The following is a 17640-nucleotide window of genomic DNA, read 5'->3' as shown; positions in this document are numbered from 1 at the left end:
TAACATTCCTATAGAAGTTAACTCTTAAAAAGTTAATATAATATTATTAAAGTAAACACATAAAACCAATTTGTTAAACAATTAATAATGGAAATTTTGAAGAGGTACCGCTCCATATAGCAAGTTGGGAAAATCTCTCTGTAGCACTTGGCGAGTGCTCGACGTATCGACATTTCCCTTAATTGATATAAGCCCACACTCGAAGCCAGGAATAAAGCGAAAATATTTTAATTGGCAAACAGGCGCTTGCCTCTCCAGGTGGAAGGTGGTTGGCCAAGTTAATAGGCTTTACACAAAACATGAACATTGTTATACTTAAACATATTTAAGGTCACACAAAATATATATATATATAACATCTTCTTAGGGTAAACTTACTTTTAAGTAAAAGTAGCGGCAGTAAACTTAGTTTTAAGTTATTTATTTGAAGTTAACCAATGTTATGAAATCAAAAGATTATGACAATTATTAAGTGGTATGATCCCGTTATAATGAAAAAATGTATTAATTGGAATTAAAATTTTGAATTTGAATATAATATGGTCTTGTAAGGATTTTAATAATTCATGCTAAGTAAATTCAACATTTCATTTTAAAGTAAATATGACTTTCATTTTATTGTTAAGGCGTCTCTATCAATCGTGCTCCGAATGATTATGGAATAACTATCAAACGACAAACTATCTGCCAAGTGTAAGTTGAATACATTAATATTCTACGTTACGTTTAACATAAGTATCTTATCTTACTTTATCCTCGTTGCGACACTTCTGCGCCAGAAGTACCTATTCTGCATTGAAGTAACAAACGCTTTGAACGCAATTTATTATTCATGAAGTTATGTTAGTAATGCAATATTAAAAAAGGTACCTACGTGATTTTGTACGAAACAAAAAATCTAAATTCACGCGAGTTTAAAATAATAATAAAAAAAATAACAAAACAAATCGAGCAATAATTCAAAAAAACCAGCGGCAGACTTGATGTTAATATTTATTGACGTTTTCATATATCATTATTATCTCCTTATTTCGCTTCCCGACACCGCCTAATACCTCGCTGCCATAGAAAATTACACGAACAAAATAATTGGCGAATTACATGGAAAATCGCCTTATACAACGAAAAATCGCAAATTAGATACTTAAAGGATTTTCCAAACCTACGCTCTGTTAGAGCTTCATTAGCGAAAATATAAAGTGATTCCTTTAAAAACGTACATTAATAGGTTTCGGAGTGGGAAGATAAAAAAACATTTCTAATGAATTCTAATGGAAATCTGCAATTTATTAAGATTAATTAATGCTTTATGTAATAGGAAATGAAGTAAGATGTTGTGTCTTAGATTTCAACTGTGGTAATTTATGTATATTATATTTTGGTGGGGTGTTTCCATTTATTATACTTATCATTATTGGACTCACACACTGCAATAAATTGCAACACAAATAATTTGTTCCGGGAACCACACGGCGCACTTAAAGAAAATGTTCTTTAAATGCGCCGTGTGGTTCCCGGCACCAATACAAAAAAAAATATGACCACTCCATCTCTTTCCCATGGATGTCGTAAAAAGCGACTAAGGGATATGCTTTTAAACTTGGGATTATTTTAGGGCGATGGGCTAGCAACCTATTTGAATCTCAATTCAATCATTAAGCCAATATAAAAAAAACACAACAAACTAATATTTTACATTATACGTACGTAAAATATATCAAATTAACTGTATCGTTAAACGGTTCAGTCTTATGAGAAAAGACACTATCACGTTTTTTACTTAGCAATATGTATGTAGGTCGTAGGTACCTACTATTGTTGTGCATTGATGATTTAGTAATTTATTTGACATCAACCAATGTTTTAAAACCAAAAGATATGAGAATTAGTAAGTGATATGAAATGTCCTATAATAATGAATAAAAATTTTGAATTTGATGACTATGATAAATCGTATAAAAAACGATACCATAGGTATACAACTAATTACTGGCTACGATTGTATATATATACTAATACTCACTCTTAAAATTCGTGTTTCCGTGACCCTAAACTAATCATTATTCAGTTACTTAAAAGGCAGTGTTAGTATTGCGTATTTAAATTTTTTTTTATATACATTGACTTCTTTCTGTTTTTCGACACTTATCTAACCTGCAGTAGAGATTATCTCAATAGAGCTTATCTTTATGAACATTTATTTTAAAAACCACTTTCATAGTGTCCAGCTTGCAAAGTAAATTCTTACTCTTAAAGAAAAACCATTATTTTCTTGTCCCAGTTTAATCTTAAAATAGGGATGTTTTTCTTCCATCCATTAGGGACAAAAAACAAAAGGAAAATGTTTAAGCTTCGAGAATTACAAACATCTTAATACCTGGAATGTTGGAAAAAAAATATTGATAAAAAATACCTTTAGCAAACTCCTTTGTTGAACAGTTAATTATCTGGCCAGGATCGCGGAGTTAATTCCGATATTTAATTATGCAAATGTTCAAGCCTTTTTTCCAGCATAACTCTATGAAATGAAAACCTCTTATTAAGGTAAGTGAGTAGAATAGGCCAAATTTTAAGAATATTTTATAAGGAATTGACTCTTATGGCGATTTAAAAAAGGGATTGTTAATTTAATTCTCTTTCTTTATCCTTTATGGGGAAGGCAGATCAAACAGTCTCGAAGAAATATTAAATGCTACATTCACGATGAAAATCATCAAAAATTCAAAGTACAGTTTAAAACGGATTTACAACATATGTGCTACATATCGATTCAATGTACAAAAGTTAGGACAAATCTACGTATGCAGTGCGTCAAATAGATGCAGGTTATGCCGCGACAAATTCTAGTTAAATATAAAATTAACGAACAATTATATCAGGTGAGTGATTAGTGATGCGTGCTCGATGCGGTCCTTTTGTGACGGACATCGCTTTGTATATGCCCGTACATTTGTACGGTATTAGCGCAATTTAATTAACCCTTTGATATGCGACTGCAATATTAATATCACATGTTGGATTAGAGATTAATCTAGTTTCGGGAGGCTTATTGAAGCGAATTTTCAGCCACTCGCCAACTAATCATGAAATTCACGTTATTAAGCTCCACGTAAACAGGTATAGCATTCAGTAAATATATTCGGCCGTTGCAACGTCCTAATTACAAATTCGCCTACCAACATTTATTTGAAAGAAATATATGCTTACTAATATAAAATCCTAGTATACGTGTCCAACAAACTCCAAATACATTTAAACCAGTTCTATTAGGTACGTAACACCCACGCAATGTCACACAAAGAGGTAGAATGTAGGGCGCCAGGAAGATTTGTAGTAAAGCTTATATTGTTGGTCGGAACAAACGTGAGTGTTCCAGGATCTTTACAGCGTGTGATTCCTGGTCAGGGGATTACTCGGCCATTGTGAGACGTATTGAACAGATTTCAATAGGAAATCCCTAGATACCACTGCTTCTCAGTGGTTGGACAGTATTGAAATCTTATCCTAGGAACATTACACGTGTCTGCTTTGAAATTGGCTCAGCCTTTGCTGAACTACCTATATTTGCCTACAATCTTTGTTAAGAATTCTGAACTTGCAAAACGATATTCTATATAAATATAATTTATTGAATCGTGGTTTCCAACTTACTACACAGACATAATAGAAGGAAATTCTTTTCACAGAATGAAAATATGTATGAAATTATTAACTGCTCTAATACGGAACCAATAAAAAATCACAACGGTTAGATTACGCAAAATTTTTCCGGGCCTTTACCTATTTGTACGCTCAAGCCGATAAAAGTTAAGACGGAGTAGACATGGGAGCGAACAGGAAATAAATATATTTTAACAGCTACTTAATAAAAAAAATAATACGATTTCTGAATAAACTAGTAATCTCAACTCCTGCTACGTGCAACAATTCTTACGGAGGAGATGACGTAACAGGTAAAGAGTTAACAATTGACACGTGGTAACATATAGATCAAACTGTTAAAAAACTGAATAAATTGCGTATTACCTACTTCGAGTAAAAATTATTTATAGACGCTAAAACATTAAACCCGATTTTCAAATGATGAGTCCGGATACTTTTTCCACAGATTCTTTCATCAATTTGATACCATCTCAGGAATATGAAAAATATCACGGAATGTCAAAGCTAAATTTTGCATAGCGTCTTTATCTTTGATCTGCGTTTGTAGGTACCTATATTTTTCAAACATCGCCAGGTAGGGATGAGTCGTCATAGATACGAACCGGATCCCATTCAAAAGATTTACCCTTATCCGATATTGTGAGTTGAATAGTTTATTCTGCAAACTGGAGCTAAGAGCTCTTTTAGATATAAATCTTATTTCGTTTTCAGGGATCTTCTTGAATACTTGTAATAAGAATGCTTCGAAAACATTCTTGTGGCTGTTCCAACTAAATTTTTAAAACGAAGTTATAACACCGACACAGAATTCACACACAGATAGGTACTTCTTCCATAGGAAAAAGAAATTTCCAAATTTTTTGGTTATATTTTTTTGTTAATATTTCTTCTTGATCATTTAGTAAATGGCAGGTTAGTTATTTACTAACACACAAGGCATTTAAAACAGATCATCATGTGTGATCAACTTTTTATTAATGATTCTTTAAACATTTATAATTCAATTAAAGGAATAAATGATAATATTAAACATCACACAAAAAGAGAATCTTATCTTGGAATCCGAGATGAAAGTAAAATGTTTTTTGAAAATAATATTTCAAGTTTAATGAGCTTCGAAAAATAAAAGTCAGCTCGGCACATGCACAAGAAAATACAGATTATTTTCTGATTCACATTTTCCAGAACGTGGCTATTCAAAGAAAACCAAAGCTCCATACGTCCATATAAAAGGAATAAATACGACAAAGCGTTGATGCATGAATCCCGGACATCAATAACAAGCTCTAACAAATCTGTAATGAATTTAATCCCGTATTAATATAAGAAATAGACACAGTTGCTTCATTTCTTATGATTACTTATGCAACATTTAATTTTATGGTGTAAAACAGGCTGGAAATATTGCAAGCAATAAGCAGAGCGTAATATTAGCTGTGCACTGTGCACTTTAAATACCATGGAGATTTTCATTTCTACGAAGAAGAAGGATGAAGCAAAATATTCAAAACAATCATCGTATTGAAACACTAATCCAAGTGGCGGCGCGCAGCAAATAGGGAAAGAAACAAATTATCTCTATCGGGCTAATTGTCGACGGATCAAAGCGAGAGAGCGGAGAAAATCCCGTCTGTTGTATTTTCATGTATATTTTTTTTTATTTTCCAGCAAGAGTAGGCGGGCCGCGCAGCCGCGGGCGCTGTTCGCAATTATTGTTATTACAAAGAGATTGCCGCTGAGCTGGCTCGGGAATTTTTCACTGAATTTATTTCGACAGCACATAATTGTACTGCTTATATTCCGCCACTGGAACTAAAGCGGAATGACAGCCCTTATGAAAAGAAAGCTTACGAGAACAATTATTTGATTTCAAAAATTGTCACTCAAATTTTTTTATTTGCAGTCTGCGTTTTCTTGAATTTTGTAATTTTATTACTGTTTGTGTTATTTGTCCTGTAAAATTTAGTTACGGTAGGAAATATAAAACACTTAAAAACTTACCTATGAAAACAAAGATTTGATGATGAGCATAACGTAACAACATGGATATTGACACCGTCTGAAACAAAATAGATTATTTAAAAAACAAACCATAATAACCATCGGTTCATTAAATTACATTGACGCTACTAAATATCATACTTCTTCTGACATGTACATACAAATATGTACCGCATAAAGGATAAAGAGTGAAAAAATCAAACACTCTTGATTACACACAAATATTTATTACGGTTGGATTGCGAGCGAGAAGTATTTAAAATTGAAAACGCCTCGTTTCCACTTGGAATCACCGCATGAAGGTACAATGTACATTTAGGGCAGGTCTGTTACTTAAATGGTTTCAATCTACACTAAGCGTTTTGTTAATGAAATTCAATCGCGGGCGGCGCGCGGGGAGCAAATGATGTGGCGAAAAGATTGATAGCGGACTGCAGGGAACGGCCCCACGCGTGCGGCACAATGTTAGAATTGAACACTTCGGTGACAGGGTACTTTATGAAATAGAGAGCTATGAAAACGTTGACAGAGTTCGAAGCTTGCCAAGATCTAGAATAACTAAAATCTCTACTGATTTCCCCAAAAATTATAATCTTGTGTTCATATCATAAGCTAAAAATCTGACTCTTCCCCAATTTGCAATCGAGATGAAACCAATGACGAAAAGCGATGAGTGAGATGGTTTACGAAAAACAGTTGTAAACTTAGTCAATAATTTGATAGAGAATGACATTCGGTCATACATGTTTGCGTGACAAATAGAAAATAGCAATTTAAACGAACTAATAGTACCTACTTTTTTGGTCAAGCTAGACAAGAGGGTGGAGAGGATATCATGGCTGAGCGAAGCGTGCGTTCCGTTCTACGCGCAATGGGCCGCACTTAATCCGGCGAGCTGTTAGTTTTTACGGTGGCCGTAAACTAACCAGCCGGCTATCGATCCGGCGTTAATATTAAAAAGCAAGGTTAGTGCCGGTTTTAGGACGTGAGAAATTGATGTCGCGGAAGGCAAGATTTTTACGAGGCGCCGGGTATAAACACTGATGGCTATAGCTGAATGGGATATAAACAGTGACGGCGTTAGTGAGATTTTTAATCCATCGCATATTTAAGCAATGAATGAATGCAAAATGTTTTTTCTAAAAGTGATTGTAAAATCTAATTATTCAGAAAGTTTTATTTGGTACGAGCTGCTACTGTCGGCGATCACTATTTACCATAGCCGTAGTGTCTATTTTTTGTGAAATTTAAGGTTACAGAAAAAGCTCTTCGCTTGTTACTCATGCGCTACTAAGTAAAACTTAGTGTGAGTTTAAAATCCAATTTATGAACGTCTGAAATCAGTTTGAAAATTCAAAGGCACAAACATTTCGACACACCGATAACCGAATTAAAACGCACTGTCTACTTTAAACCCTATCGACGCTCGTGATCCGCATGAAACCGTACCCCGATCCCGGAGATATATTAGGCAATACCGCGCCGTGTGACAATTGATTAATGCTATTTCTCTGGCCGCTGACGGCGCGCCACGGGATTAGTCTAGTGACATATACCGAAGCATATCATGTCGGGATCAATATTGATATCCGCGCTGCAACGTATCCGCTGTAATGGGATTGTTCCCTGTCAACGATATCCGAGCCTTCCCAGTATACGTTGTGAATATTTCGCACTAAATTAAATTGCACATTTTTTTTTATTTGCTATTTATGTCACTGTTCCATTGGATCCCAAATATCCTTTGAAATCACGTTTACTTAATAGACCTGATTTTGTTTAGCGAAAAACACACTCAGTACGTTTTCAACATTTAACGAGTTAATCACCCTATACGGACTCCAAGATCCATGTTAATCAAATCTAATTATGGTCTTTATCTTTCTTTTTGCTATTCTCTTACAGTCTATTAGAATGTAAAAAGTAGCTGTGGATGCATGCGCTATACGTCTCCTCGTAGCCTAGGCGCCTTTCACATCTCTCCCGAATGCACGGTCTGAAGTTATTCACAGTACAACGACTTTGAATTCATTAGAATCCTTTTAATTTCAACTGTACCTACTCATAATTACAGTTATTCAAGCCCATCATTATTATTAGTAATTAAAACAATTTTACATATTAGAAGCGCTGAAAAATTACGTCGAACACTTTATTAAAGACGATTTGAGCAAATAAAAATAACAGTTCGTTGTTCTCGAGCGTTCCAGTGACAGAATTCATCTTCGAACGATTCCTCGACTGCTATTACTTTTCTGTCTACGATTTTTTTAATAAAATAATATATAAAATTAATAATATATTTTTAACTACGTTTTAAACAAGAAAAAAGCAAACGGTGTTATTAATTGCAATACTAAATAATCTTTAAAAATAAATAATCAAATTTTTTCTTTTCGGAGAATTTTCTATTTAATTAGCGGACCGCAGCCCCAAATTATTGCGTTGGAAAATTAGAGTTTTACTATTTTTAAAAGGGAATAAAAAGATTGAAGAAGAGCTTATCATAATAAACCCTAAAACTTTAGTCTGCCAGAATTATGAACCATGGTAGAACTATAACCGAAAAGATATTGTTTTGCGATTATAATTTTCACAGAAAATACAACCTTGAGAAATAAAGTGAGGGAAAATTAGGACGTTTGTAAATACTCTTTTGAATTAATGTAAGCTTCGTACACCAATAACTCTCAACACATATTTGATATTTCCAAACTTAAATAAGTACAGTAAAGAAAGAGGTAGTCTCTGCCTACCCCTCCGGGAAAGAGGCGTGATTTTATGTATATATGTTAAGTAAGTACATGGTAATTCATTTAATTCATTTTAATAATCAAAGAGTCGGGATTACATTCTTGTCATACGTCCAAACCAATTTGTATTTGCCGGAAGAGTTTTTGTAAAACAAACACAAGGCTGTGTACAGTCACCGCCAGAGGTGGAATTCGGTGCCGTAATAAAGTTTGAAAGGGCTGTAAAAGAGCAATAACTGTAACTCGGGGTCCTGATTTTAGTGGCGCGGCGGAGAGGGACCGCGCCTCGCGATACCCATTAATTGATCTGTATACAGTCGCCCCGTAGAGGTAGTGTGGATGTCTTTTGTTTTTAGCAATGATGAGAAATGTTATACATAACATACCTACATAACTGATTTTAAACGTTCGCGTTTCATTATACTACTCGTATTTATAAATAAAACAGGTATTAAAGACGCTCGGTGACTACGGATGTCATTGTAACATTATTCGAAACATAGCAGATAATATAAAGCTACGTTACACACGCTTTTAATACCTGTATTATTTCTGAATAATACCTACATAGGGACAAAATCAGAGAGGTAATTTTTAGATTACATATTAACACTTGCCACGATTGAAAAAGTACTTATTTAATCTTCTTGCACGCTTGTCGGTTTAACATAGGTACTCTTGACCTGACCTTTACTAGGACCTCCCCAATTTGATACAATAATTGAATGAAAAAAATAAAGTTTAATAAGAACATCGACAATATTCAAGCGGGTAGTTTATCTTGAAATCTTTCTTTGAAGTGATGGGCTAGCAACGGACACTATCTCTGAATCTCAATTTTATCGTTAAGCCATCCTGCTCGACGTGGCTTTCGAGTCTATTGGCTTTATTAACTCTGAAAGGGATTAAAACGTCGTCGGGAGAACCAAGACTGATGATTGAAGATGTTTTTACTTATATCCTGGTATAAATGTTACAAAGTCACGGAGGTCAGATAGCAGTCTGAAATTCCTGACCCCCTTATACTTGAATACGGGCTCTCTAAGTTCTCCTACCTAGGAAGAACACAGCGAGGATTTGAACCACGCAAATATCAAATGAATTCATAGAAATATTATCATTATAACATTAAAAACATAATTATTCCACACGCCATCATACAATTTTTGCAAACACTACCTACACTCTCTTTCACAAATTCTGCTTTTTCTTAATACCAAGATTGGCTACTGCCCGCTAGATGGCGACATTCTAATTTATAGTTTTCATTAAATATAAAACCAACGCCATCTAGCGGTCAGTAGCCAAACTTGGTATTATGAAAAAAGCAGAATTTGTGAAAGAGAACTTTCTACGGATGAAATGGAAACCACGTCCTCGTCACAGATAGCACTTATGTGGATTCATGCCCTACATAATAGAATAGCTTTAGCTTTCCGAGGCTGGGCGCGCCGTAGTCTTATTTCCTCTTATCACAAAGGAAACTAGACCAACGTAAGTTCGATTACCAATTTATTTATTTAAGATAATTTTGGAATGAACTTACCAACTTGACATGAAACTCTTAATAAGGATGTATAAAGATTCTTTTATAGCTGGCAATCCTAATTACTAAATTTTCTATAAGATATCCATAGGCTACGATAACCGCTTACCATCAGGTGGCAAGATGGTATTAAAGCCAAATTAAAGTAATTAAAAAAAAGATTACTTACAAAGACAAGCATGATGAAGAAGGCGGCTATGTAGGAACTGCGTGCAGTCAGCATCGACACGAACCGATAGTGTTCGCCGGTGATCACGTTCCTTTAACAAAACATACTTATTTGAAACTCATTTTAAGATGTTTTTTTTTAAGCGTTATGCACAGCCTAGAATCCTAACGGCAAGGCAACAGGATGTGTTGCCATGATCCAATATGAATATTCCAGTGCAAAGGTTGCGGAGATCACAGGCGACACATCGTGTAATAAAATCTAAATTAATGCAGATTTGTGGCCGCAGCGGGTCCTCAGACTTCTCTTCAGAAAGGTCGTACACACAACCGGGCCTAAATGTCAGTTGGATGATACTAAATAAAAAACTCTCAGTCAAACAGTCGATAAAAAATCTCAATAAATTTATACATACATATGGTCACGTCAATATGTGGGGTAGACTTGAAAAGACTGATAGCTTAATCATAGAATTGAGATTCAAATTGAGTTATGAATGTGTAATGTTATGAAAAGATGTGGTCTGCCTACCCCTCCGGGAAAGAGGCGTGATTTATTTGCCAGCCCATCGCCTAAAAAAGAATCTAAAGTTTGTAAGTTTATCCCTTAGTCGCCTTATACGACATCCATGATAAAGAGATTAAGTGGTCCTATTCTTTTTGTATTGGTACCGGGAACCACATGGCAATAAGTTAATATTATGTGAAATATTTTATTGGGATTTTTAACTTCACTACATTTAAATTTAGGAAGTGACATAACATATTTCCTACCTCAAATAACCCTTATTATCTTCTTGCTCGGCGAGTGTTTTAATAGAAGCCATGAGCAGGTCATCATAGCCGAGGAATTCGTCAAGGACGAACCGGGAGAAGGTGTCTCCGAAGCATGCGTCTTTCTGAGGGTCCAGCGTTATTATCTTAACAGGAATCTTGAGGCGGAGACGGGCGCTCGGCGACAAGCGGAGGAACCCGTACTCGAGGGAATATTCTAAAATGTAATCTTCATCTGGAATTGAAATAAAAATAATAATTGAAATTGTCAGGTTTGAGGGTATAATCAGATTTGATGATTTTCATTTGTCTTATCTAAATTAATGTAAATAACGGATTTATTCACTCCTTCGTTTATGACATAACCCCGCTGATTCACGACATATTCCTCAGGTAATCAAATGGCCAGTAACTTGATGGTTTTTTTTTTATTCAATATTATGGTTTAAACATTAAGATTATCTACCTGCATTTCATACTGCTTTTTACAAACACAGGTTTTTAATTTAATAAAATACCTTTGTGGATGGAGATCTGAGAATTGTAAGAGAAACGGGGGTCCCCAAAAGTTAAAGTTTATAACGCCGTCAGGAAATAAAAAACAATAATGACCTTTTTAGATATAAATTAGGTAATATTTAACCTTAATTATCTTGTACGTGCTTTAACAGGCATGTATAAAAGCATTATCATTATGATTACGTAAAGAAACAAATTCTTTATCAATGAAACACATACCATCTGTTTTTGTAAACACAATGTGTGTATAAAGTACAACATGCAATGTTAATCTAAATGAGTTACCAAAATCTAGTCATTTTTGTTATCTACTTTGTACTGTAATGGTGACTCTTTATATTACTTTGAATCCAAACCAAAGTTCTTACAGTGAGGTGAAACATAAGTATACAATTGCCTAAATGTATTACTTTGATTTAATTTTGATTATATTTTTTGACAAATACCGAGACAATGGTGAAGGGAGTTCCATAGCAAAATATGAAGATTAGGGAAGTTATTATGTATATAATGAAATTTTACTTAAATTACCTTTAGACGAATTGTTGGACGCCGCTTCGTCCAGAGATTCCTGAAAACGAATAAAATATAGCGTATGTAATTTAATATGGAAAGTAACAAAGTATAGTGTCCAAAAAATAGACAGAGCTACATAAAAGGTAATGTTTACCACTACTTATGGCGTCTGTAAAAATTTTGACACTTACACTACACTTCTTACACTAACATTACTAAGGCTTCACAAACTTTGGCATTACCCTAATAGGACTTAATAAAAAAGTAGAGGTATGAACATGCAAGAAGTGAATCTGCAAAGATCGTGGTAAATTGAAGTCTATGCCTACCCCTCCTTTAAAAAGGCTTGAATTAATATTTGTTTATGCCTATATAATGGTAAATCTGACGACAGAATTGATGACTGTGCATCATAAAGTTTTCCTATGGCATTTCAAGTCTGAAATGTGACAGCTTTACTACTGCACAGAAAATCACGTGCGATGCATGACAACGACATATATTTCCTGTAGTTCAAAGTACAATATGGCATTTCTATTTTCTTATTCTGATTTCTATGGGCACAGTATATATTTATTTTGAATTTAACTATAATAAAATAAGATCAGTAACACACTTATACTTACATCAACCAACTTAGAATCTCTATCTAAATCTTCGACAAGCCCTAATATTCCTTCCCATATTGACGAAGAAGGTTCCACTTCTTCTCCGGAGACAATTGTCGCATTTAGGTCAGTCTCTCCATCACTTGGGGTCAATTCAGGGCCTGTATTCACATATGAGGTCTCAATGACTTGATTTGTATCAGATTCCTCTTGGTTCTCATCATGAACCCTTGTTATGTTTCCATAATCAGTACCATCTCTTATGTACTCGTCTTCTTCACCATCTTCACTGGATGATGATTCTATATTGATAAAGCTGAAACCATATTTTTATTGATAAATTAATAAAACAAGTATAAAAAATACATTACTTATAAATACTTATCATGACAATTTTTTTTTGTAGAAAATTTACGTCTTTGTAGGAGGATTACTATTAGTGTAGTTGAAGCCGGATAAACTGACCAAGCTCTATTGTTGGTTTATAAGGACCGAGGGACAGGTTCACCCTAACTGTTGGCCCATTGTGTTTGGTGAAAAAGATGTATGCAAATTTTACTTTACTTAGGTAAATGGTACTAAGATTGTTACATTGCATTTTTACAAAGTAACAATGTAATAAGACATGTCATAACTAACTATGAATACAATATTTTAATTATATTCATGACTATAAATAATTTTCATCACAAGAAGGCTAAAAATAAATGTTGGATTTGCACTAATGTAACTTTCTAACCAAGAATATTGAAATGACCTCTACCTTGCCATTACCATTCAAATGCATACATAATAAAACTCATTTACAGTGCTAATTATTACATGATTTTATATCATATTGATATGCACTAATTAACAGTGTGTAAGGCATAAAAATGTTTTCAAGGACTTTTTAGTATTTAAAACAACTGACCAAAATTAAAAAGGATGTGATACAAGGGAAGAATCCTTCATGATGGCAAACAAAGGACAACATTGTAGGAAAATATTTTTTAAAGAAATTGTATTAAATTCTTGACCCAATTTAATATGCTCTCAGAAAAATGAATGAATGCATTATATATATATTTACCAGGATCTTGAAAATGAGCTTACCCTTCAGTAGCTAAAATTCCCAACATGGAATTAAGTTCCTCTTTATCCTTCTTGAGCCTCCGTTCCTTAGCATAACTTTGTTCTATAGTATAATCTTGAGCTGGATTTCTCAAAATTTCAACCCTCAAAATACCATCCCTTGGCCAGGAGTCCTTAATATGATTTAAGCAAGTAGTTGGTGTTCTTGAAAAAGCTATATGTATATATGCAAGCACAAAGAAAGCTATGAGAGCTTTCAATAGCACCAAGAATTCAAAAAACCTCCTCACTGGTCTTGGAAATGTCCGAGCATATGCCACGGCAAACTTGAAAAACAGTGCATGAAATAATCTTTCTCTAACATTCAGAAGAGGATTCTGATTGTTATTCCTATTTCTGTTTACTGTTGGGTTTATCATTGGTCCTCCAGGCAACATGTTATTCTCAGGGTTGACACCTGGAGGCAAATTGTTTACCTGTGCACCTCCTGCACTCATTTTTCTAGATTTTATATGTGATGTAGCTCACTTAATTCAACAACAAACTCATCTGCCTTGTCTGAAAGAGAAAGTCCAAAGTTAATGAAAACTTGTAAGTTTGCCTGTAATAAATGTCAAAGTTAAAGAACAACATTTATAAATTAACCATGTAATAATAATTGATACGGGTCAGTAATGATTAAAAATAGACATAGAATGTAACGAAACCTTCAAAATTGGCGATTGGGCCAAAAGATTTTACATAGGACGCCGTTTAAGAAATGTTGTGGCGACGAGAAGTCATCGATAGTTCATTTTGTTACGGTATTTAATTACCATAAAAACCCATTTCGTTGGATAGTCATTATAGTAATATCACAGGTCAACAAGTAAAAGTGACTATCGCTACAATCGACTTACCTAACGTCAAATATCTAGGAGCATGGAAAATATTACTTGTTGGTTTAACTTGAGCTTGATTATTATTTACTTACACTTGTTTACAATTAACAGGAACAATTTTAGGTGATAAAACAAGATCACGGTTCACTTTTCTAAAAAAAAACTAGTTCGAACCACAACACAAGCTGTCAAATTCCATGTCATGTCACTCTTATCAAATCAATTGACATTATGCCACAAACGTCATAATGACATTAAAAAATAAAACTGATGAACTGAAAAGATATAGAAATATTAAACAAAATCCTTTTTCCGATATTCACAGTCGTTTGTCCATTCTAGGCTCAAGTTAGTTATGAACTGGATCCGAGTTAAAATCCTAGGAGAGTAACAAAAGTACTACGGCCTCTGTGGCTCAGCGGTAGTACGCTTGTCTGTGACACCGGAGGTCCCGGGTTCGAATCCCGGTCAAGGCATGATGAGAAAAGAACTTTTTCTGATTGTCCTGGGTCTTGGATGTTTATCTATATAAGTATTTATTATAAAATATAGTATCGTTGAGTTAGTATCTCGTAACACAAGTTTCGAACTTACTTCGAGGCTAACTCAATCAGTGTAATTTGTCCCATATATATTTATTTATATATTTATTTATTTATTTACTAGTAACCCTGTGAGACCTGTAAATAAAATAGAATGAATTAGTATCGCCATCTAGAGACAAACTGTAAAAGTACCAAAACACCTTCCCTCTGCTGTAGTAGGTGTTAAAGCAAAGCATAATATTAAATACTTTTTAACTTGATCACAAGATGGAGCTTTTTTTGTTTTTGGCAATTTTCATAAAAGATAAGTCGTAATGTAATTATTGAAATAAAAATATTCTTATTATTACTTATTTGCTTTCAAGTAAATTCAAAAAAGGTCCTTCCATGTTGCATAATTGGTTAAAAAAACTAGATATGTACTTGAAAATTGTTGGCTCTGTCTTCACCTTATGAGATAAAGACGTGATTATAAACATAAATGTATTCCGTATATTACTTATTCTAAACTAAAAAGTTACCATTAATATAAAACAGAAGCTGAACAATAATTTTACGGCGCATTCAGAATAAAGAACCTTTTAAAAGCAAAAACCTCTCAGGCCATTAGGAAGAGATCATGCACAAGAAAAAAGGCCCTATACAGCCTGAGCTTCTATACAATGTGTGATTGACATCTAAATCGTACACTACACGAGTCTTTTCAAAAGGATTTTTTTTCCTAAAATGTCATCTGTTCAATAAGAAAAGAATCAAAGTGTGAAAAAAAATCGACCGATTTCGTTACCTGGTTCTTATTACGTGTCGTGTGAAATAAGACATACTTATCTGTATTAGGATTAAACAAGAAACATTTCTAAATCATAAAATAAAAGTGGTAATGCTGAATAAAGTTAGGTAGGGTAAGGTTGCTTAAGTCGTACCCCCTAAGGAAATGTTACTCTAATAATTACTACAATTGAAATTAAACACAACTTCTTACATCTGTCGAATCTTTATTTAGTTGCCTTTCCATCAACGTTTATAGACACTAACAAATCTTTCATCAAAATAGTTAAATTAACAATTATAACAAACCTGCTTTCGGTACGACTAAGGCGCCTCAGTTCCTAACTCGTACCACCTATAGCCTAAGTCGTACTTAGAAAATAGACTTCAATGAAGTCATAATAAACTATAGGTATAGAAATAATACTGAATAACAAGAGATCACTTGAAACATGTTTTGGTTATCAAGAAGTTATAATATCGAATCTACTTACTAACACAGATATCACAATTATATTTTTTAATGGTAGGTACTACTTTCTACACCAGCGCATAGGTCATGTATCCAGACTTTACATTTTATGCACTGGATCATGTTTTCTTCGCGATCTTCTTTACAAAGTTGGCATAACCATGATGCTTTAGCTTTTATTTTTTTGTTTTTCTTTATTTCTTCTTTTAATACTTTTATTAATTCCTTTTTCAATTTTGATTTTTTTCATATCTAGTACAGGCTTCTTCTTCTTCTTTATATTTTCCTTGGCTTCTATTATAGAGCCTGGTCCATATCCTCTTGCTTCCAAGTATTGTATTTTATCTTTTTCATGCTATGTAGTATTTATAACCTGATAAAAAAATAAATTAATTGTTAAATAATTTTCTTTATACCTAAGTCGTACCGGTACGACTAAGGAATTTAGCACAGGTACGACTTAAGCAGAGGGGACTTCTGAATTTCAAATTAAAACAACTAACATAACCTATGAATATCTCATGTTTGAGTATGCTTAAACTATTGCTAGATACGCACTCTAAATAGACATTGTCAAAGAAATAAATTAACTATCGCTATCCTGCCATAAATAGCTTATAAATGTGCCAAAAATTGTAATGCAATACGTATAAAATACTTACTTTTTAAATATCTTCGTTTCACGAAGCCGAGCAGCGTTCCACTTGTTTGAATTTGTTTGCCTGACTAAATAGTTCAGATAAATGCCATCAGATGGTGCATTTTTTGTGTATCAAGTGAGAAATTACCGGGGTACGACTTAGGCGGTGGTACGATTTAAGCAACCTTACCCTAACTTATTTTTATACAGCTAACGTGTAATAATAATGCCTAACGTGACGTTCAATCTCTCTAGGGATCTAGCGACGATAATATGAACTTTAAGACGATATTTTCTTTCTTTACTAACTTTTTATTGATGTATATTTACAAATATAAAGTACAAATACATGAAAGAGTAGCTTTTACTTACTATTTTCAAATAAGAATCCTAAAGGCTTTATCGAGTGGTCATTATTTTTATTCGTAAAGCATGTCGGAATTCGTTACTAGAAACGTAAGGGATAAGCTCTGAGATAAAGAAATAAAAATTACTGTCTGGTCACGTTATAAATATTCAAAAAGGCCGGCGAGGCTGCGTGTGAGTGGAAAAAATTGACATCTCAATTATCGACTCTGCGGTGGGAGACAAGGTGGGGAGGGGGGTCTTAATTTATATCATTCTCACGTTTTTTATTTCCTGGTCGATTGGGAGATGTAGCTTTGGGAAACAGGCTTGCGTGAAACAAGTTGGTCATTACTAGATATATATA

The 17640-nt window shown here is 33.8% G+C and overlaps 1 protein-coding gene across 2 annotated transcripts in view; it reads right to left on the bottom strand.

Annotated features, from left to right (window-relative positions):
• LOC106132760 (membralin) overlaps positions 1-14753 on the bottom strand; it is an 89353-nt gene extending 74600 nt beyond the window's left edge. Inside the window, exons 1-7 of one of the 2 annotated variants that reach the window (XM_060949529.1) lie at positions 14596-14753; positions 13644-14180; positions 12567-12864; positions 11956-11995; positions 10906-11140; positions 10133-10223; positions 5665-5722 (exon numbers count right to left, since the gene is read on the bottom strand). In XM_060949529.1, coding sequence (XP_060805512.1) covers positions 5665-5722; positions 10133-10223; positions 10906-11140; positions 11956-11995; positions 12567-12864; positions 13644-14119 — 1198 coding nt within the window. In that variant the 5' untranslated portion in view covers positions 14120-14180; positions 14596-14753. Of the gene's footprint in view, positions 1-5664; positions 5723-10132; positions 10224-10905; positions 11141-11955; positions 11996-12566; positions 12865-13643; positions 14181-14521 lie in introns of both variants that reach the window. The other variant, XM_013332282.2, reaches the window with a different exon arrangement.
• Positions 14754-17640: the final 2887 nt, after the last annotated feature.

Source organism: Amyelois transitella, chromosome 19 (genome assembly GCF_032362555.1).
Source record: "Amyelois transitella isolate CPQ chromosome 19, ilAmyTran1.1, whole genome shotgun sequence".
NCBI classification, from domain to species: Eukaryota; Metazoa; Arthropoda; class Insecta; order Lepidoptera; family Pyralidae; genus Amyelois; species Amyelois transitella.
Note: the sequence above shows the minus strand (reverse complement) of the source record. Positions and strands in the feature narration are given on the sequence as shown.